Source organism: Orbicella franksi, chromosome 1 (assembly GCF_964199315.1).
Source record: "Orbicella franksi chromosome 1, jaOrbFran1.1, whole genome shotgun sequence".
Lineage (NCBI taxonomy): Eukaryota > Metazoa > Cnidaria > Anthozoa > Scleractinia > Merulinidae > Orbicella > Orbicella franksi.
In genome coordinates, this window is record NC_138145.1 from 42901449 (window position 1) to 42922851 (window position 21403).

General features: G+C 39.1%; 1 protein-coding gene across 1 annotated transcript; it reads left to right on the forward strand.

Annotated features, from left to right (window-relative positions):
• The first annotated feature begins 28 nt into the window (after window positions 1-28).
• LOC145463073 (RNA polymerase II elongation factor ELL2-like) lies at window positions 29-21366 on the forward strand. The gene is made up of 15 exons (XM_081446792.1): window positions 29-236; window positions 377-424; window positions 3638-3888; window positions 7105-7136; window positions 7246-7342; window positions 8393-8463; window positions 9313-9362; window positions 11485-11544; window positions 12278-12327; window positions 14559-14631; window positions 15453-15675; window positions 17115-17163; window positions 17728-17899; window positions 19363-19407; window positions 20762-21366. Exons 1-15 carry the CDS (start codon window positions 102-104, stop codon window positions 20867-20869), a joined length of 1464 nt encoding a protein of 487 aa, XP_081302918.1. The 5' UTR covers window positions 29-101; the 3' UTR covers window positions 20870-21366.
• Window positions 21367-21403: the final 37 nt, after the last annotated feature.

Below are 21403 nucleotides of genomic sequence, written 5' to 3' on the forward strand. Positions count from 1 at the left end.
GGATCCGCGGTATATATTAGACAGGCGCAATGAAATTTTCTTAGCGGATGTTGCTCGCGGATGGAGTAGGAGTTTATTAGGTTTCGGGAAAAGAAAATGCGATGGCCATTGTTTTAGAACCAAAAACTTCGTACAACCTCATATCCCGAACGGAGTCAAGCAATAACAAGCTTCTAGTACACGTGAAATTAACGGATTCTTGTTTACGAGCGCTTGAAGAGTATCAACTTGTTGAGGTAATTTGTAGACAGCGCGAGTCAGCAAACTTGTGTCTGTGTCCACATACTGTAGAACGAAAGGCAATGATTCTGTGGTGTTTCTTTGAAAAGTACTTACCGATTCACTTCATTGTTTGACCTTAACTCTCCTCTCACAGGTATCGTCAAGACGGAAGCCAAGTATTAAATTTTCAGGATTACAAGGGGTACGTTCTTTAGTTGAAATTTTCATGTGTCTTAAACTTATATTCCCCGTTGATGGTCAGCTGGGGAGACATTATTTGTTCCTGGTATCGTCGACTATAATTAAAAGTGAGCCAGGTTGAAAATGAATAAATCATAGCACCAGATGTTAATTCAGGCATGATAAAAATTCACTCGTACTTGACTGCAATGCTAAGTTTGTATGTACAGCCGGGCGCCGTGTTGATCAATTTGTAGTTCGAACCTTCGCTTAGATTATTTATAGATTCTTACAGTTTGTGTGCTGTTCAGGGCTTAATATTAAGCGTAAGTCCTCTTTGACGCAAATTATATAGTTTATTGTCTATTGAAAGCCTCTGAGTACTGAGATCTTTTTGTCCGCCCTTTACGAGCATGAAAAAAAGGAGACAATTGATTGAACTATATCTAAGCTGGAACAAGAATTAACTTGGTTTTTACTGATATTTCAGACGGAATATTTTACATGTAAACCGTGAATTGTGTATATAATTTAAAATGGTAAATTCAGCCTTTGTTCTTGAAGAAAATATTATTTAGTCACGAACCTGGAGTCATAAAAAAAATGCCCTTTTGTGCTTTTCATTGAATGTGTATGTAAAGGAGAGGCTGTTTGGTGTAAATTTCAGTTTGTTCACAATATTTACAAATGGGCGAACAGAAAGATTCCAGAAAAAACACAGTTGTAGGTTGTTAAGCATTATGCCAAGTAGAGTATGGCAAATACATCATAATTTGTAACAATATTCAACAACAGTTTTTACTATTAAACAGAAATTGCAATCAGCTGATCAATTTTTTGTTCTGGCCAAACAGTTGAAACCTTTTATGTCATCCTGATCAGTAGATATGCATGTTGTGGTAATTGTGGGTTAAGATCATATTTACAAGGTGATAAATTACAGTGGAATCCCATTGTCGTTTTATTCACAGCATACAATTATCTTGTACCCTTTTTCAAACCAATGTCTGTTTCCCACGGTGATTCGAAAAATCCAGATTCCATTGTACATACCTTGCACCTGCTCCATGGCTGTTGATTCTGACTAGAAGATGCCTATTCCTTCAAAGCAATGTGGCTTTGTGCGTGTAACTGTCTTCCCCTGAAGTTGACCCCTGGGGTAAACAAGAGGATTGTAAAAACAGGGAGTGCCAAGACCATTATAAGGCAGTAGTGCTAAAGAATCTGTGCTAGACAATCAAGAATTAAGGGTCACTGTTCGGCCATTTTACTACTTTCAAGTGGTAAAATTCATACATTATCCATGTCACCTGGAGTACTGAGAAATCAGCTCAAGCAAAGATGTGAGTCCTACCAGTCCCCCCACTGCAGTTCCTGGTAAAGAGCCTTAGCTTGTGTGAACTAGTTCTTTTCACTTTGAAAAGTGATGTCTGTGAAGTGCCACCACTTATCACACACCAGTATCCGGCTGGTTACTCCAGAGTAAGGGGGCTGTGTTCTAAATGGTTGCTTTACAATAGCTGTTGTTAAATGTGATTAAAGAGTAGACTCTGTTTGGCTAGATTAACAAAAGATGCTTGGCATAATTCAGTTGGTACTACATGGCGTGTGGAGGCTTGGTGACATCATGGTTAGTGTGCTTGACTCCGGATTGAGCAGTCCCGGTTTGAGCCTTGACAAGGGACATTGTGTTGTGTCATGAGGCCATACAATTTACTCTCACAGTGTCTCTCTCCACCCAGGTGTATAAATGGGTACCAGCGACCTATAATGCTGGGGATAACCCTGCGATGGACTGGCATCCCATCCAGGGGGGAGTACAATGCAAAAATACTCCTAGTCGCTTCATGCTACAGAAACCGGGATAAGCTCTGGCCTGATGGGCCCCTTGGCTTGTATGCAGATTTGACCTTTTTTACTACGTGGTGTATTCAGAGTGTTTTTATTGCTGTGCAATGTGTAATATGTTCAATTGTGAGAATTTGCATGTAGTTGATCTATCATGCAGGAGAAATAATCTTAAACAAACTGTACTTAGCAAAATATTTGGTAAATTAGAGAGGTTTCAAATCTTTCCAGGGTCATGTAAATTTAACAGCAGAACAACGCAGACCTCAAAACATTTTGTTGTCACTGTGCATATGTACTAATTCAAACCCCTCATAACTGGGCATATAGACAACAGTGCCTTTTAGAAGCAAGTGTGAAGCTAAATTTATAGTTAAGAGGAACAAAATTAAAAGAGAATGGGAAACGTCATGCAACATGCTTGTCACTACAGTGTGACTCGTTACCATGATTTGAGCAAAATTAAGACGGGAACAGCACGATGCCGGAACACTGTTATTAACACCGGTTCCTAGACATCACTTTTTCAGTATGAAAGGCAATAGTACACATCTACAGGCAGGCAAAGTGCCTTTGTATTGATTTCGATTTCCTCCGGCCAAGGGAATTCTTTCCATTAAATTTCAGTGGTTGGCATTTCATTATCAGTCATTTCACTTTTATTGTTAATTCCCAGTTATGTACATTTACTCTTCCCTTAAAAATTAATTCAAATCTCCCTGTATTTTCTATTATTATAATATAATAATAGAAAATACAGCTATATTATAACTGTGTCTCACAAGGGCTGGGAACTACCAAATTCACGAATTTGAGTGGCTGAAATTGACATTGACCATGGTCTAGATTTTCCCATCTAGATTGCTTACATTTTGCAGTGAAAAAGTTGCAAACTTAAACACAAAAATGTTGACTATTTTCTTCTAAAATTAATGGAAGAGCTAAAAAGGCTGATGAGAAAGAAAAGAGTAAAGAGGACGAGCAAACTTTGGTAGATTTAAGTTCAGCTCATCACCATTCACAAGCAAAATGTCAGCTAGTACAAACCAGTTACATTAAGACAATTAAATTTTTCTTGTTTACTACACAAACATCTTGTTAACCAAGCGTAGTCGGTCTTGACCTTGGTCATGTGTGCAGACAGGCCTCACTGCATTCGGTCTGTACTCACAACCTTGGTCAAGGTTCTGCCATACAGACCTCCTGCTTGGTTAATAATCTGAGCTAAATATGAAAGTGTCTTTATCAAAAACACAACCCAATGACCTCAGCCAGCGCTGAACCTGGATCTTTCAATCTGTAATCCAATAACATGTACCTAGAATTTACATCCACATGTATCTATGACAAATAAAATCTACTTTGGAAACTTTTTTTATTATTGCAGTCAATATCAATACCACTAAGAAAAGCTGATTCAGGAGATGACAACACAGCACAGTTTCAGCTGGATTGCTCCGCAATTCAGTCTGGTGGACGGCAAGGTGTTATGGACTGTATTCAGCAGCCTGGAGGCAGCAGCGACATCAGAACTGTTGGAACAATCACTCATAAAATCAATGTCAAAGCTACCGACGACAGTTATCAGATGACTCAACAAAGGATGAAAGAGGCAGAGGAAGAAAGAAAGGGAGTTAGGTATGGTAGAAGTAAAGTAAGGTAATCTTACAGTGCAACCACTTGAACCAGGCCACACGGAAGAAAACTAACCAATCAAAATGGAAACTGAGAACAAAGGACTGGTAGCTTCTTGTGATGGCAAGTAATGGTCTGTTTGATGTGAAAACATTATTTAACACTATTGACTCCTCTGTGTTATATTTAATCTCTTGGCAGCAAATTATCATTATAATTGTAAATCTCACTCGATAAATTTAGCTTGAAAACTCATTTTGCGACAACTAAACCAAAACTGCTGAAAAGCGTACAAAGATTAGGATCAAAACAATTTCAATTTTGTTAAAATCTATTGTTAATTTCGTATTCTTCAATGTTATTGGTTTATTTGAGAAAAAGATTGCTATCCGAAGTTGTTTTCAAGTACTGTTCTCTTTTCCAAGTGGCCCAGTTAGAGTAGACGCAGGTTCCCCGCCGTACCAGTCTTTGAACGTCTCTGACTCAAATAAGGGCACCATTTCTGGTCACAGACTTTCTCCCAGATTTCATGTGAAATACATGTAGCCCAGAATGATAAGCCACACATCCATATCAGCCCTAAAATTGGTTGCTACATGTATGTGCCATAGCAACTAGGAAAGGGCTTATTAAATTTCACTAAACTAAGAAACTAGGATTGCAAGGTTCAACACTTTTCCAGCTCTGTGTCTGGGGGTCATGAGAAAAGATCAATAAAGAAAGATTTTGTGTGTAAAAGTTAAAACCTTTTTGCTCATGAATGAAACTGGAACTAAAAGTAACAATTAAAACAAGGAGGGAGATCTTGCCTTATATATACAGCACTGTTCAGACATAAGGGAAGCTAAAATTTGCATTTATTTAATAGTGTGTTTAAAATGTGTGTGTATTACCCCATGCAGGTTTTGCTGTGTTAGACTGCATTTTGAATCACCTTAGAGCACATTTAAGTAAATGCATTTAGTATGTATGAGCTTGATTATTTTTGAATGCCTTTGTTACTTTGTGAAAGGAAGTTAATGGCATTTTCTTAAGATATCCTTACATGTAGGTATGAAAGTCTAGTATTTAAAGGTTTCTAATTCCTAAGGTTTCTAATTTCTAATTCTTTCTTGCTGGCTGAATGTTGCAGTCGTTTAATCATTATATACATAATTTATACATTTTGTTTTGGTTCATTCAACCCTGAATAAAATGATTTGTGTTTCAAGAAATTAGCTTATAAATAAAGATAGAGGACTTTCAACAGGCACAGAATTTTAGCAACACTACATGTACATGTACACTGTGGAAAAGACTACACACAACACTGTGAAATTTCTAATTTTTTGTACTGAATCATCATTCAGCCTAGAAGATAATTAAAAGTATCGTTAAAAGTATTAGTATTGCTACCTACTATTTTGTTTTATTTCATCTATTTAAGGTTACAGTATACCTTCGGGTCGGCAATTTTCTTCAAATTTGGATTTTTGGGTCAAAATAGAGGTCGAAGAATAATCTCTAATCTCTGAAAAAAAATTTTGAAAAAGGCTAAATATTGGCGGAGAAATGGCGGTTTTACGTTTTCACCGGAAGTAAAAGTTTACCTCTTGATTGACAGCCCTATGGCGCGTATGCAATCAACCGAGATGATTTTCGCGGGAATTACCTATATGGATGTCACGAATTGACTACTCAGTTGATCAGCATTGTTGTTCCGACTACCCAGCATTTTTGATATTAGGCGTGTCTCTATTAAGTTATAAGTAAACATAGACCACGTTTAAACCATGGACCGGTTCGAAAACGAAAACAGCGAAGAACGAATGAAAATACATCAATGAGTGAAGAAGCGAAAGTTCGCCACGCAGATGAAGCTATAGTTATCGTATAAGGCGGGCAAATATTTGTGGTGAGAGAAAAGAAAGGTTCTGTAAAAATTTCGGAACTTGACAGCAATAACAGGGATGCTGACAGAGACTCTTCTGATGAGTCCGATATCGACGAATCGTCGGACTCATTGAGACCACTTGAAATATTATCCATGCACAGTTGCCCACACACAGTTGCTCTCCGCGCTGTCTTTTGTTTGTTTCCTTCGCTCAGCCACTCTAGCGTTCGTATCCTTTTTAGTCTTCCCCATTTCGCCAGACCAGCTTCAAGAAAAACCGAGCTACAGAAAAATTATCTCTCTGCCTTCGGTTCCTTGAGCGCATTGCGAAACACAAGAGTTTTTTTAGAGATTCGCGCGTAAATTTCACCAGGCGGTTAACGGCAGTAAACTTTCCCTGCACTGATTGGCTTAGTTACCTGAGAACCCAGTTGAAGGCGTTTGTGGGCGGAGTTTGTTCGCGAGGCAGAAAATTTTTCTTGGCGCTGTTTTCTCGAATAAATTTTTTCACTTGAAGCAGACACTTTAAAGAGTTACAACTCAAAGGGAATTTGTTCAATTGCTCTTAAATTTGGACAGTGGCTAGTTTAACATATAAACTACAAAAGCGTGTCTGGGAATTGTTAATTTCGAAATACTTTTTCTTCGAGAGCGATTTTTGTACGATCACTCCACATTTTTTTAATCCTATTTCGAAAATGTTCTGTAACTTTTTACTGCAATCAAATATGCCAAAACGCAGACACGTTTTTTAAGCGCTTTGGGCCCTGAAACCGAGGAAAAAATTAAATTGGCGAAAAACAAAATTCGCTTTGACTTGTAGCTTTCGAAAGGTGATTCGGGCGCTCGCATTTAGTGGTCGTGAAAAATTCGACAATTCATTTTCTTTCAAAATTGTTGGTATAGTTTGATAGCCAGCTCCATAAGCTTTAATTTGATATAGGGGTTTAGGTATCTACAGCTTAAACTGCACGCGCTACATCGCTTGCGCGCGAGACACCCCTGAAGGTATACTGTAACCTTAATACAAAAATATGTCCTGTGGCCTGTTTCAAATAAAACGATACTATCAGAAATAGCGCTTCCAAATGGTGCAGTAGGATGAAACTTTTTTACCTACAGTACATGCCAGATAAAAGCTTGGTGCATCAGTAAAAGCAACACAACAATCATTGCTTTTACTGAAAAAAGCATGTTGCCATTTCAAGCAACTTTTTAAATAAAACATAAAATTTGCTATTTTATTTGCTGGGTCAAGTCGCTGTCACTTTTGTTTCATTGACCTGAGATATGGCTCTTACATACATATACATGTAGAACACTAACAAATTTTCTTTAATTTTCAGCACAAAAGTGTTAAATACAGCCCCTAAGAAAGGTATACTCATGCTAAATTTGTCAATATCACAGAGATTTTAATTCAATTTGGTATTTTTCCCTTAAAATTAATTCATTGGTACATGTAAGTGTTTTTTCTTGTTTTTCAGGAAGTAAAAAAATTTTCAAAAAGCATGACAGTGTATTGGCTCAAATTAGATCTGGTTCAAGGGCCAAGGTTTCCAGTGGACCAAGCAAAACTCTCAGGTACATCTGTCCTCCCCTCCCGTTTTCTGTCCTGTCCTCCCCTTCCCTTTCCTCCCCACTCCTACACTCCCCACTCCTCCTGTATGCACTCCTCCCCACTCAGATTCCCTTCTGCTGTCATCCCCTCCCCTCCCCTCTTATCCCTTCCCACCCTCCCTTCATCTACCCTCCCCTCCCGTCTTCTTTCCTCTTCTCTCCTCCCCTTTCTTCTTTTCTTTTCTTCTCTTACACTTAACTATTCCTGTCCATGTATAAGTTCTAATAATTTTGCAAGCCCATAGGTCACGGAGGGCATCAAAACTTAGACAAAATGACTCGTAACAGATTATTTATTTTTTGAGGTGATGATGTCATTTGTCATCACTCAATTCTGTTGCGCAATGCCAGAGGATGTCCAGCGTGATTTATTTTATCCAGCAACTGTCTCACTCAAAAACCAGACATTGACCTTTGTTTTATGTGATGTTTAGTCAGAAGAAAACTAAGTGAACTACAAAATTAGTGTTCAGTTGCGGAATAATGATTTTTCAAACCTCCTGTATACAAAGTAATAGGGGAATAGAAATTGGTAAAAAAAATCAGGAGGCTGGAATGAGTGAGCAGAATTTTTTCCAATGGTTTTGCCATAGGAGAGAAACATTGTTTCAAATACACTGTAATCAGGAAATTCAGAAAAATTAACTAAGGTTTTTTAAAATCAGGATTTGTCTGTTATGTGATTACATGTATTTTTACTTAGTGAACCTGTTTAATGGCCAGTTCCTGTGGTGCAAATATCATTCATGTAGTACTTAGTACAAATATCATACGATATTTGTACCTTGTCAAGTAAAAGAACTTTGTCAGTATTATTGTACTTGACATTGAAGCTGAATGATGTATAAAACAAAATATTAATAAGAAGATGTTGAAATTTCTGCTTTTCACTTGTATTTACATGTGCATGTGTTAATTGATACTGAATGACAGTCACTGTAATTTTTGCATCGCCCCTTTGGACCTGTGGTAAGCTAGGAATATTTAGTGACTTGTATTTTCGTGTGTACACAGGGACAGGGTGATACATTTGTTAGCAGTTAAACCTTTCAAGAAACCAGAATTGATATCTAAGCTTACTAAAGGTAAGACATGCTTTTTACAAGATCTCTTGAATTACTGGATTTCTAGTGACTCCAGATTTCAAAGATTGATTATTTTCTGTGCATGTGCATGTCTGTATTTGTATTATTTTATTGTATGTAGCATACTGTAAGTTAGTTGTATGTAATGTGTAGATTGTAACGCATAGAATGATACGTACTCCTTAGACTGGTTTTTTAAAATTTTTTTTTGGTAACTGTAGTGTAAGTTTAATTGTAATTCTTGTAATTGTTTGAGCAAATTAAAAAAAAAAAACTTACAATGATTGCAAATTGGCTTGTTTTGCTTTTTGCATGCATCAGTCATTTAAAACCATTCCATGTGAATAGAAAGCGTTTCTTGAACCCATCAGACATGGACAGTAGCTTTATAATGATCTTAAGCACTAACCATGTCTTCTTGAACTGTACTGTAAGTTACAGATCCTTTTGTTTTCCCCTTTGATTCACGGCCTGTGTGCTTTATGTGTGGGCCATAAATTTCAAGAATGAAAAACTTGGTTTGTAACTCACAGTATGGACCTAAAACTTGGTTAGTAAGAGGTGCGTGTATTTATGCACACTTGACTGTACTGTAATGTTCATCACGCTACGTAACAGTGATGTAACAACAGTGCCAGCATGCCAACACAAGTGATGGTGACAATATTTCAGCAGACAGCCTTCACATTGCTCGTTCTTGTCAAGTTACTGTAGCTACATGTAGTATATAATTATAAGAAAAACTGAAAAGAAGTACAGGCAGTACCTAAGTACTTTTATACCAGACCTTTCTAGAAAGTCTGTTTGATGGTACATGTACATAAAATCCTGCTTTTGCTGATTTTACAGATGGAGTAAGTTTAAAGGACCGGAATTCATTGACATCAATATTACAACAGGTACACTGTAAATGTATAGTCAGTGTATGGTGTAGAATTTATCCATGTTTTTCAGCTTTTACTACTCTACATGTTTAACGTAATATAATGTTCATTGATTTAGCCACTTTAGAAACAAGTCTCATCTCACAGTCCCTTGTGGGACCTGGTACTAGGGGCAATGACTTCTCGTCATTTGTTGTTTCCTCAGTAACAGTCCCACAAGTGACTGCAAGATGTCTCTAAAGTGTGAATGTGTTCAGTTCATACACTGAATGCAAATATGGTGGACCATTCAGTTGGCTTGGGACGAGTTACATGAAAGTGAGGCTGGTAAGACCTGGGTGTGTTGTTTTAACAATGTGTCCCCAGAAAATTCTTGCCTCGTCATCTTCTAGTCATGCCTGCAAGTTGCTGTGTTTCTGAACACCACCAGAAGGGAGTGAAATCTAGTCCCGCATTCGTGCAACTTGCCTCAAGCCGACCGATTGGTCTGCTATATTGCATTCGGTGTGTACATGTAGTATCCAAAGACAACTAGATGTCACTATCACCTAGGCTGTGGTCTAAAACAAATTATGAGGAGCCCAAAAGCACCTAACCATGGAATCCTGAGAGCCCAGCACTTACAGTGTAAGCTTACAGAATTTGAAAAAGTAAGTTTTCCTAGTCACCCAAAGACAAAAGTTAGTCGCCCATGGCACCCGGGTGCTTCTAGAGAACAGCCCTGATCACTAATAATTATTCATGTCAGTTTACCAAACAATCCCACAAATCTTTATTCTGGTGCTTGCTGGTGGTTGCTACGTAGCACTCTACATGTACATGTACCTTCAACTATTTTGTCCTGCAACTTATGTAAGGGGGATCTGTTATTGTAGGGAAATAGTGACATTGAGTCGGACATTAAACATATTCAATCAGTGATCTCAGGGCTCAACTTTCAGGAAAAAACTTTGAGACCAACTGGCCCCTAAGTTTTCAGATTTAGTCACCAGCAAAAGTTTTGCGGTGAAATGTTAGTCACCAGTGAAAAAAATTTGGTCACATTGGCTTCCCCAATGGTCACAACGCCGAGCTCAGGATCTGAGCTACATTACTTGGAAAAAAGTTTCATACAATTGGAGTGAAACCCATGGCACTGGGTGGATACTCTACTTGTTAGCATATCCAGCATCAACTCTGGCTATCAGGAAGCTTATGGGAGTTTGGACTTTTTTTGATATCAGTGACAAACCTAACTTAGCACATCGTAAGATCAATGATTTTAGTTGATACAGTATGTACTAAGAAATGTTAGGACCTGATGACTATATACATTTTCACGGCACAGGGCTGGGCTCTAGAAGTACCTGGGTGCCACAGGCAACTAACTTTTGACTTTGGGCAACTGGAACAACTTACTCTTTTCATATAAGCTTAAGTGCTGGGCAACCAGGATTTCGTGGTGAGGAACTTTTGGGCTCCTTGTAATTTTTCTTAGACCACAGCCTTGGGGTAGGAAAAAAAAATTGAAATCCAGTTCCCCAGTGGGCAAGTACAGTTGCACATTTCAGTTTGCAGTTGCCCCCACTAATATATTACTTGCTCAATAGGCATTTTTCGTAGCCATCTTGAATATACAGTTGTACCATGTGCGTTATTAGTAGTTCCAAACTCCTGTTGTGCATGGCATCCAACATGGCAGCCAATATGGCAGCCTATATAGTAATCAGAGGACGAATGCGAAAGTATACTTGGATTTAAAATTAATCCATGCTTTCAACATATTGTTTTGCTCATCTTGCAGTCTTAAGTTTTAAAATTGTTTTTGATTGGAAATTATCACTAATAAGACTACTGAGGCTAATTTCACTTGCCCACCGTACCGACAAACTTCCATTTTCACTTGCCGAGAGCAAAATTAATTAGCCCCAGGCAACTGGAACTGTGGTTTTCCCTGCCCTTATTTTAAGCATAACACAACAGTCATGTACATATACAGGACTTCAGACACACCACTTGTTGTCATTTCTTTCCACAACACTGACATTTAGCCTATTGGATGCCACTGAATATATTGATACCTTTTCACCCTTGTGGATCGCTTTTACGCCAATAGCATGACTTAAATAAATTGTGGTATAAATTGTTTTTCTTACAGGTTGCTGTTATGACAGATAATCAATACAGATTGTTAAAACATTTGTATTCAGAGGTTCAAGTAAGAAATGTTGAACAATCCTAGAAGTTACACGACTGTACTCTTTATGTTGTGTTGTTAAACTTCTTTCTTTTCTTGAATATGAAGGTAATAAGACATATATGCACATGTATCTGCATTCCATCCTATAGACCAAAAAGGAAAACACTTTAAAAAAAAAAAAACATTTGTCAAAAAGAGAGGTCTCAATATTTAAAAGGAAGATTTTATGACCAGGTATTTTGTAAGTGCATTGTACACATGTATATTTGTACAAAAGTGTTCAAAACTTAATGTTCAAATGTCGTTGTTTATAGTGGTCAATGCGTTTAGCTACACCTAGCTACTTCACAAATGTGCCACTTAAACTGAAAGAAACAAATTTATCAACTAAACATACAAAGTAGTAGGCTTAAAAATCCCAATTGGTGGGAGGCAGACCAGTTGGCTATATTTACAAGCATGACCAAGGAGTTGAACTAGGGTCTACCGAGAAACAACTCGGGCTTAGTTGTTGGAGTAGGACTTCAACCCACAACCTCCGGATTACAATTCCGGTGCCCTAACCACTCAGCCACACTGCCTCTCCCAAGTAAACACTGGATCTTTCTTTGGGAGAAACTTATTCCAGAGAAGAGGCTACATACGACTAGTGTGGGCAAAAAAGGCATTTGTCTTGCTTGACACATGACTGTACTAATAATTGTTAATGTTTGTGACATTAATGTTGTTGTTTGTGCTGTGTTTTTGTCAGGTTGAAACATGGCCAAACTACAGTGAAGCTGAAAAACAACTTGTGCGCAGGTGAGAATGCTAAAGCTGTAGCTACCGACTCTCATGACGTAGGCATGGCTCACACCAGAGGTCAAAAACTACTATCTAGAGCTCAGTCATGCCTACTGACCAATTTCCCATGCCTACATGTAGCTGGAAAAATAAGAGCTTCAATACTGCAGCCTTAACTGACTCATTTTCCAAAAATACATTTACAGTGTATATAAACTTGAACCAGTGAGATTTCATGTAAATTATGGTATACATCCCTCTCCCTCCCCTTCTTCCCCCAATTAGTGATTTTCAAGGGAAAATTTTGTGATATTTAAAATCGGAAAATGTTGGAAATATCTTTGGAAATCTTTAGAACACCCTTGGAAATCAGCAGACATCTTTGTACATGTTCATGTGGTCATTGGAAATCCTTGCACTCCTAGGCTAAAAATCTCATGTCTGTGACTTGCAAAAAAATTTGGCAGGAATATAAATGACATGTTAAGAAAACTCCTTTTCCTCTTATTGTATTAGGGCAATGAAAAACATTTCATGTGTGCAAAATGTACATGGTACCAATACTATGTGTACCTTCTGTTGGTTCATGTACCTGACACTTGAACAACATAAAGAATTGAATGATTGTACAAGCTGCGCATTTATGGGATGTTTCATGATCAAAAACATTAAATGTACAGTCTTCCTGTCTTTGCCACAGCCAGGCATGCCAAAATGTTTTAAGAATGTTCATGTCCAAAATGTTGCCACCTACAGATATTTTTAAAAAACTAACTTTTGCCAAAAATGCAATAAAAATGGGGAATTAACACTGGGCTAGGTTTTGAGATAGGGCACATTGAAGACCATGTGTCGTTAAAAGCTTTCTGGTTTTCTAATGATCTTTTGAGACAGTATGTACGGCAATGAACCAATGTAATGATCAAATTATTGACTGTTTGTTTACATGTTTGTAAAAAATAACATTTACACAGTATTGTAACTGTTGATGCACGTTAATAACACAAAATAATTGTTGATCCAGTTAGAAGCATAATGTTATGTCCGTGCTTCAATGCTGCACATTAATTGGGAAGATAATATCTTATATTATAATAATTACTTTGATGAAGCATTGAGGATCAAAGGAAGGCTAATGTTTTGCCTTTGGTGTCCTGTGGGGCTAAATGGGGGATGAGAGATGTCATCTTGGGGACCAAAACTTCCCTCACTTCCTCATTGAAGCATGAAATAGTCCTTCCTTACTACCTCCCCCCCCCCCCTCCTTGCCCCTCGTCGCATTGTAAGCCTCTCTGGACCTGCTACTGTTAAGGGCCCACTTTCCTTCCCCCTCCTCCTGTGAATTGAATAAGTGGAGTGAGAACTGACGTTGCATCAGCCCCTTTATGGCCCAAACGATACCACAGACTGTATATTACAGCCAAAGCTTATACAATCATGTAACAAAGTACTTTTAGAGTTAAAAACTGTCCCAACACTAAAACTTCACAAAACAATGTGTGCTTCCAGAAAATATCCACACCCACACCATGGAGGGAATGGGAAATTCCGAAGGGGGAGGCGGTTCAAGAGATTCCAGAGGGGAGGGGTGTTGAATGGTCAACTTAGTTTCCAGATATCCTTAGCTGTTCAAAAATCCTTTGTTACCTACTAAGTGGAGCTTTCACATGAAAAATAGTAGCTTGAATGAATACTGTGATTCGAAATGCATTACATGTACAGTGTATAGTTGTATATTTGAAGTAAATTTTGTTTCTTCAAAAAAAACACTTTGGACGTTGACAAGTGCGAAGAACATGCTGTTTTGTGGACATGGCCACCATTACTTGTTACCAATCTACATGAAGTCACCTCATGGACCGAAAAGCACTGGTGACTAGCCTAGTTTGTTTTCCACTTCGATCTTTTAAGTCCAGAAAATGGAAATTCCGGGAAGGTGGGGTGTCTCACATGAAATTCCCTCTGTGGTGGGGGTATGGATATTTTCTGTAACTACACAATCTATTTAAAATCAAGGAGACATCTAGTTACAGAACATTTCTTAAACCTTTCAGTATTAAGACGTGTGACCTGGTAAGGATGCGACCAACTGTGTAGGGCCCTGTTCTTATGTGTGGGAGAAGATCCTGCAAGGGAGTGCCCACAAGACTATTCCACGGCCTCAAATCCCTTTCTTCAACAATCTGTTGGATTGGTGTTACTTGTTAACTTGATGTTATTGTTACATTTTGTACATTGTATTGTTGCAGGAAAAAGAAGTCGGAAATGAATGATAGCTCTTTAGTGATGTCGTCGTCATCATCTCCACCTAAAAGTATTGAGGTAGGTTAGTTCTCCTATTAAAACTGAATCAGGCCTTTTGTGTTTGCAAAATAATTTATGTTTTGATTCCAAAATTCACCTCTAACTCATCAACGATTCATCAAGTTGAAAGGAAGGAATCCATAATCATGATGATGTTTGGATGTCTGATCTTAACTAGCATAGTTTTTTTTTAATTTCTGTTTTCTCCTTGGCTTTAGATTTTACTTAGAAGTTATATCAAACACTCAAAACACTGTGCTACTACATTTCCAAACACTTTGACATTCGTTCAAAATGCTCTGGTGGGCATCTTGTGTTCAATTGTCTTCTTGATGTTTGGTAATGTGATACTATGATTATCAGTTGAGTAAGGCACAATGAAAATTTGGTGACTAGGTTTTAACGTTCAACTTGTGTTGTCAGGGAAAACTGCTCTGTCTCAGTCAGTGGCAGAAAAGTGTGCAAAATTACAGGTGACAGCATTGTTACCATTGGAAACAAGGAAAGTTGCCCATGGCAACACCATAATAGTAAGTCCAAAACTTTGTCAGCAAAACTCTGTCATGCCTTACTCAACTGATGGTAAAAAAGGTCTCTCGCATTTGATATATTACATGAAGAGGGAATTACCTAGTACATGTAAATCCTGAAGTACATGTATGACAACATAAGCGTGAGAAGTGACTTCACAATGTAGCCAAATCAATCATGTGTCCAGAATAGATCTCGTTCGATCCCCAATTAGCCACCTACAGCAGCTAAATAACCCCGACACTTAGATAACTTTGATGATGATGACAATGATCTTGCTAATTTGTGTCATTCTAACTTATTTCCAGGCAACTAAGCAAGCAAACAAAAGAATTTGTCCCAGTGAAGCTGAAAGATCTTCCAAGAGACAGCGCATTTCTCATATCAAAAACAACAACAATATAATCAAAGATCCTGACCAGAAAAGTCCCAATAGTGCCGATAAATCTAAATTGTCAAAGACAAGCTTAACTGAAAGTACAGAACCTGTCTCATTACCGGACAGACAAGTCGTGGAATCCAGTACAACAGGTAACCTTGACAGGTTTTTTGCTAAAGCACATGATCATAGCCATGATGGTTTTGTAATCGTAGAATTCCAAGAAAACACGTCACTCATCTGATGACTTAGTGTGAGTGTAGATAAAAGAATTTTTTCTGTGTAATAAAACACCAAATGGAAAGGAGGAAAAGGAGAATTTTATGCCTTTCGAGTGTAATTTCGTTTTGATGCTACAGATATGTTAGTCCAAACGTTTGAAGTGATTTTTTGTGGTGTACAAAAATAAATACCTTCGATGCTCTGATCTGAAGTATACTGATTTTTCACTGGCTGAGTGAAAAAATAAGTGAAGCATGGATGGGGGAGCTGGGATGGTGCAGTGGTCAGAGTGTTCGCCCCCTGCCATCATGGCCCGGGTTCGAATCCTGGCCCCGGCATCATAAGTGAGTTGAGTTTTTTGTTAGTTCTCGTCCTTCTCCAAGGGTTTTTTATCTGGGATCTCTGGTTTTCCTTCCTCCACAAAAACCAACACTTCTAAATTCCAATTTGATCTGGAAATCATCGATGAAGAGCCCCTCCATGGGACATCCTACCCCAAATTCCTATTTGTTTATTATTTCATTTTTTTATAAGGGGAAAATGTTTTTCTCTTGCACCACTGAGGCCTGGTCATGTGACCTTGCACAGGGTGTTGTTTTTGTTGCATATGCCACTACTGACCTTTTCCCACCCACCCCAAGTTTTAATTTTGGTACTTTAATAAACCCTCTGATCTGAAGCCCACCTACTTCATTTCAGAGCATAGACCACTATCTACAAACCTTGCTATTTGTGTAATGCCGATGTTTTCAGTAACTTTATACTGTTTTGTTGAGTTTGAAATAAAGTCAGGTTGTGGTGGTTAGCCTAGCATGGCTGCCAGTGGCAACCAAAATGGTTAAGACTGGGGAAGATTTGCACGGATTGCAAACTAAGATCTTAATAAACTTTGGCTCTGTGCCTCACACTTAAGCTTTTCTTTTACTATTGGTGATTTCTTGGTGTCGAGTGTTTTCACGTGACGCCACGGCAGCCAAGTTAGTGTCCCGAAACATTGAAGGGGCGACCCACTCTATTTACAAGTTTCTTTACAATTGGCCAAACGAAACAATAGATAAAGAACAAACGCAATGCCCTTAGGCCTGAGAACAAAAGAGGTGTAGATTAACAAGAACGAATCAAAGTAGAGGTTTTAAAGTTTTGCAGGGCAACAGACAATGAAACGGCGGCCATGTTGGTGTTCCAAACCGATCTTGTCGGAGTTGAACTCTTTTGTTGTGTAAAGAATTTTTTTGTTGCAATAAATTTGCATGGCTGCTGGTCACGCGAGTGAAGACGGTCTGTCTATAGTCTTAAAGGATGCATGGAGGTGAAATACTAAACATTTAGATTACACTGAATATTCCTTGTTTTCACATTGCTTTGACAGAAAAATCATTAAACGGTGTAAATGGTTTGGACTCTCCTGAATTTATGAGGTACGGTATCTGCTTTTGATCAATAATTATTTAGAGAAAAATGGACAAATTCACTCAGTCAAGTCAATTTTAATTTGTGACAGCGCTGAAGTCACAGCACAGAAAAAACGTAAAAGAAAGAAAGAAAGAAAGCGCGGGAAAAGTCACGTGAGCTTAGTCTCGCGCCTGACTGGATAACATTCTCTTGCTTGGTTATTTTAAAACACAGAAATCACAGCAAGCACACATTTCTTTTCAGCAGTCACTCCCTTAGTCTTTGTGAACAATTCTTATGCTCACTTTGCCACAACCAGCAAAACCTTGTGAAGCCAACTGGTCTGTCCACAAACCCTCTGTTTTGTCTTGAGTATGTCAAGACCGCACGCAAAATTATTAACCGCAGGGCAATTGAAGAAGCTGGAACTCAAGGGAGTATCCGTCGGGAAAGATTACTATTCTCGCGCGCTCGCGCTCCACGCTTTCTCACGCGCATGCGCATCGTTCGCGCTCTCGAAGAAAACACGCGTAGGAAAAACTAACCATCTGTGGACAGACTAGAAGCCAAGTGTCCTTTTTTCTTTTTAGAAAGTACAAGCCAATTACAAGTTACGAACAGCGTTGCTCGTACAAGAAGGACTTCCAAGAGGAGTATGAAGAGTACATAGGTCTGAAAGAGAAAACAGAACCTATCTCCATAAAGTTTACAGACCTTCAAAGCAAACGACTTCAGTTTCCTGAAAAAAGCACAGAAAGACAGGTTTGCTTGTCCACTTTTGTTGTCTTTGTTGACATTTGTGATTACCAACTGGTTGGGCGTGGTTTGTTCCCAACTTGCATAGGGTACCCCTTATATGCGCAGCCGCACTGTACACTGTAGAATTCCGGAAGTAACAGCCACCGCTACTTTCGGAGGTGGTTCTCTTGTAATGGGGCTCCGGGGGCATCCTTCCCGAATCCTCCGAAAATGGGATTTCCAGCAGTCAGCGTGTTATAATGTCTCAATTTTTTTCAATTTAGGGGGTTCGACCGAAACCCCTTCCCTCGCTAGATCCGCCCGGGCGGGCCGTTACTTTCGCGTAGCCGTCCCTTTGGACGGTCTAGAAACGTTTGTAAGGTAATCCACAGTCGTTTCAGACAAAGCGGACTTGTAACACACGAAATTTAAAGTTCCGTTTATGCATGTTACTGACTACCCAAATGATGGTACTGTAGGGCGAAAGTAAAATTATGTTCGCCTAAAATCGCAATGCAACTAATTATACTGTATCATTTGGCTCTGCTGCCAGACAAATACAGCTTCTAAATCATAGTTTCAAGAATTTGGCTTATTTCCGGGGAAGATAGGGAGCACGGACCTGGTCTGGAGGAAAGAGTATTTCTGTTTGCGTTTGCGTTTCTGCGTAGTTGGGGTCCCTTACCATGGGATCGTGATTTACTTTGTCCCCCCCTCCCCCCTCCTTTGAACAACTTTATCGAGAGTTTTGCTTGTGTAGCCACAGTCACTCAAGATTTTAGTGTGTGACGGAAGATTCTTGCATGTCGGTTGGGGTAATCACCGTAATGCAGTAAGGCGGTCATTGTATAGTACATGCCTCCCTTCTGTCACGGGTAGCTACTGTATGTTGTTCGAGGGCGCCCGTATGAATGGGGTGCTGCAATCCCAGTTGTCAGTTTAACAAATCAAATATGGTTTGGCGTTGTCTGTACTCTTATGGACAACAATATGCGTCATCACAGTGGTCAAAATGTTGTGGAGTCTCTCGGCTACGCCTCGTGAGTCCACAACAAATTTTGACCACTGTGATGACGCATATCGTTGTCGATAAGAGTACAGACAACGCTAAACCACATTCGATTTATTTTTTACCACAATATCAACGCCAAAGAAAATGTTTTTTTAGAGCGTGACCAAGAGCGTGACACATTGACGCGAGTAGCGTAGTCTGGACCCTCATCGACAACGGCAAATTAGCGAATTAGATTGCGAGATTAGTAATAATTGTGGTGAAATATAGTTTCGACGACTCCCCAGCTGTCAGTGAATTTGGCAGATCTCAGATCGCAGCTATCAATTCAAAATTGCGTCTTTTCTCAGCTCACAGTTCAAAGTTTGATCAATTCTCCGGCAACTGTCATTTTGAACCCCGTACGTACAGACCCTCGTATTTGACTCTTACATTTTAGGTTTTACTCTCATCATTTTGTTCTTCTCTTATTAAGGCCATAGACAAAGAAATTCAAGAGCTTTATGTCAAGGTTAAGAAGGTGAGAATGTAGTACGAACTAATGCTTTATCGGTGTGTAATGCTTTATCGGTGTGTAATGCTTTATCGGTGTTTAATGCATTATCAGCGTTTATTGTATAAAAATTTAGTGGTATACCTAGTGCAAGTGGTAGTAAATCGATAAAAGCAATCCCCCACATGTGAGGATATCATTTTTATCCACTCGTGTTATATAATTTTTGATATCATGTTTGTCCCTGAACTGTACTTAAATTTGTTGATGTATGCTGATCGAAACATCTTCGGATCTTTTTCGGAACTCTTCGGCAATCTTTGTCGGAAAATGTTCGGAAGCATTCGTTTGGTCTTCGGACAACTTTTGAGAACACACTCGAAAAGAAATTTCGTATCTCCCCGCGACCATGTGATATCCTCTACATCTTTTGGTTTTTGTTCTTCAACCTACCGGTCTGTCCCAGGTGTTGTGTTAGTTAAGGAGGAGGACGAAAAAACGAGCGAGAGACCACAGACCAAAGATCGTCGGGTCTCCTTCGCATCCCAAACTTTTGGAATACGAATAACAGCTTGGTTGTTCACATTATGGTAGCATGGTTTTCCGCAGAGTAGCGAGCAAAGCTCTCTAAATGTTATGCTAGGATAATAAATAAACAGTGACCCATTTAATGGAGAGAGCTCGAAGTGTATACTTTATGTCTACTTTTTTGTAGGTTTCGGGGAGGATTTGAAGGTTCAAATGGGAGCAACTTTCTTGCTCTTTGTTTTTCTGCGGTTGTCAATCGGTTCGCTTTAATATCAAGCTGTACGATCATTTGTTGTCTGCGCTGATAATACAGAATTTTTGATTGGTGAACTCGACGAATTTTAGTGCCTTTCGGTCCTGATATATGGAACCGGGGCTGCCATTGGTCGAATTTGATACTAGGAGAGCCTAACGATTGAGTTAGAGACTAAGAAAGGAGATGCGAGGCGTCAGGTGAGCTGGCTTGATATTGAGTAAGTTCTTTTTCTTTTTGCGTGTCTATGGACCGAGACGAAGTCGAAGTCCATAAATACGCAAAAGGCTCAATATCTAGCCATCTTGACGGAACAAGCTCGGCTAATAAACAATTATTTTATGGAAAAAGGACACCATTTTCTTGCGGGACACGGCGGGTATTCCCGAACGGGCAAGATAGTGCCATCCTGCCAGCTTGGGTAGCCAATCAGCGCAGGATTCGGTTCCTGTTGCTTGCTCACGGAGCTTGCAATATAATAGTCTTCGTGACACCTGTTATGTGCGTCGTCACGCAACGCTTCTCCCCAGTAACGGCTGCAAAGACTAAGAAATCAAGAGAGCTTCCAGAACTGACCATCAACTTATTTCTGTTTACTAGGATCCTTTGTGGCAACAGACGAAGGCACGATGTCTCGAGCTACATACTAAACTGTCTTACATCAAAGGACTCATCACCGCTTATGACAAAAGCGCTGCAAACACGTGACAATCGCCTGACTATCACGTGAACAGAGAACCATTCTCGCGCGCGCGTTGCTATGTCGTCCCTCCAGCATGTTGGTTGAAAACTAAGTAAGCTAGCAAATTGAATGGGACAAGCCAAATGCTATCGTTGTTTGCCTGTTTTTGGGAAAGGAGGAAGTGGTTAGAGAAGAATTCTCCGAGATTCGTCCTGTGTGGAAACTCGTGGGCAATTTTAAAATCTCCAATCACGAGGAATAAAACAAACTACCGTAACATAAATTAAATATTGCCCTGTATATTGCCACAATTGCGGGCTAGATAATATTGCAAATTTCTCTATTTGATAAGTTAAACTTACTAAATTACTTAGTTGAGTTACTATTCCATTATTAGACTTCCATGTGTCGTGGAATTAAATTCTGCTGTCTGTCACCTTTTACTGACTTTTCTTGCTAAAGGCTTTCAGAAGCTTATTAATGAACGAAATAAAACTCTAGAATTGACCTCAGCGACTGTGTTTTTTTGCAAGAAAAAGTTTTAAATGTGCAAAGCCGCT

Bases quoted from the DNA above. Each gene is read 5' to 3' on its own strand.
- LOC145463073 (XM_081446792.1), top strand. From the start codon at position 102: ATGGCCATTGTTTTAGAACCAAAAACTTCGTACAACCTCATATCCCGA. The intron at 7,343-8,392 runs GTACATCTGTCC...GTGTGTACACAG, and splicing joins GGACCAAGCAAAACTCTCAG to GGACAGGGTGATACATTTGT. The intron at 9,363-11,484 runs GTACACTGTAAA...TTTTTCTTACAG, and splicing joins TGACATCAATATTACAACAG to GTTGCTGTTATGACAGATAA.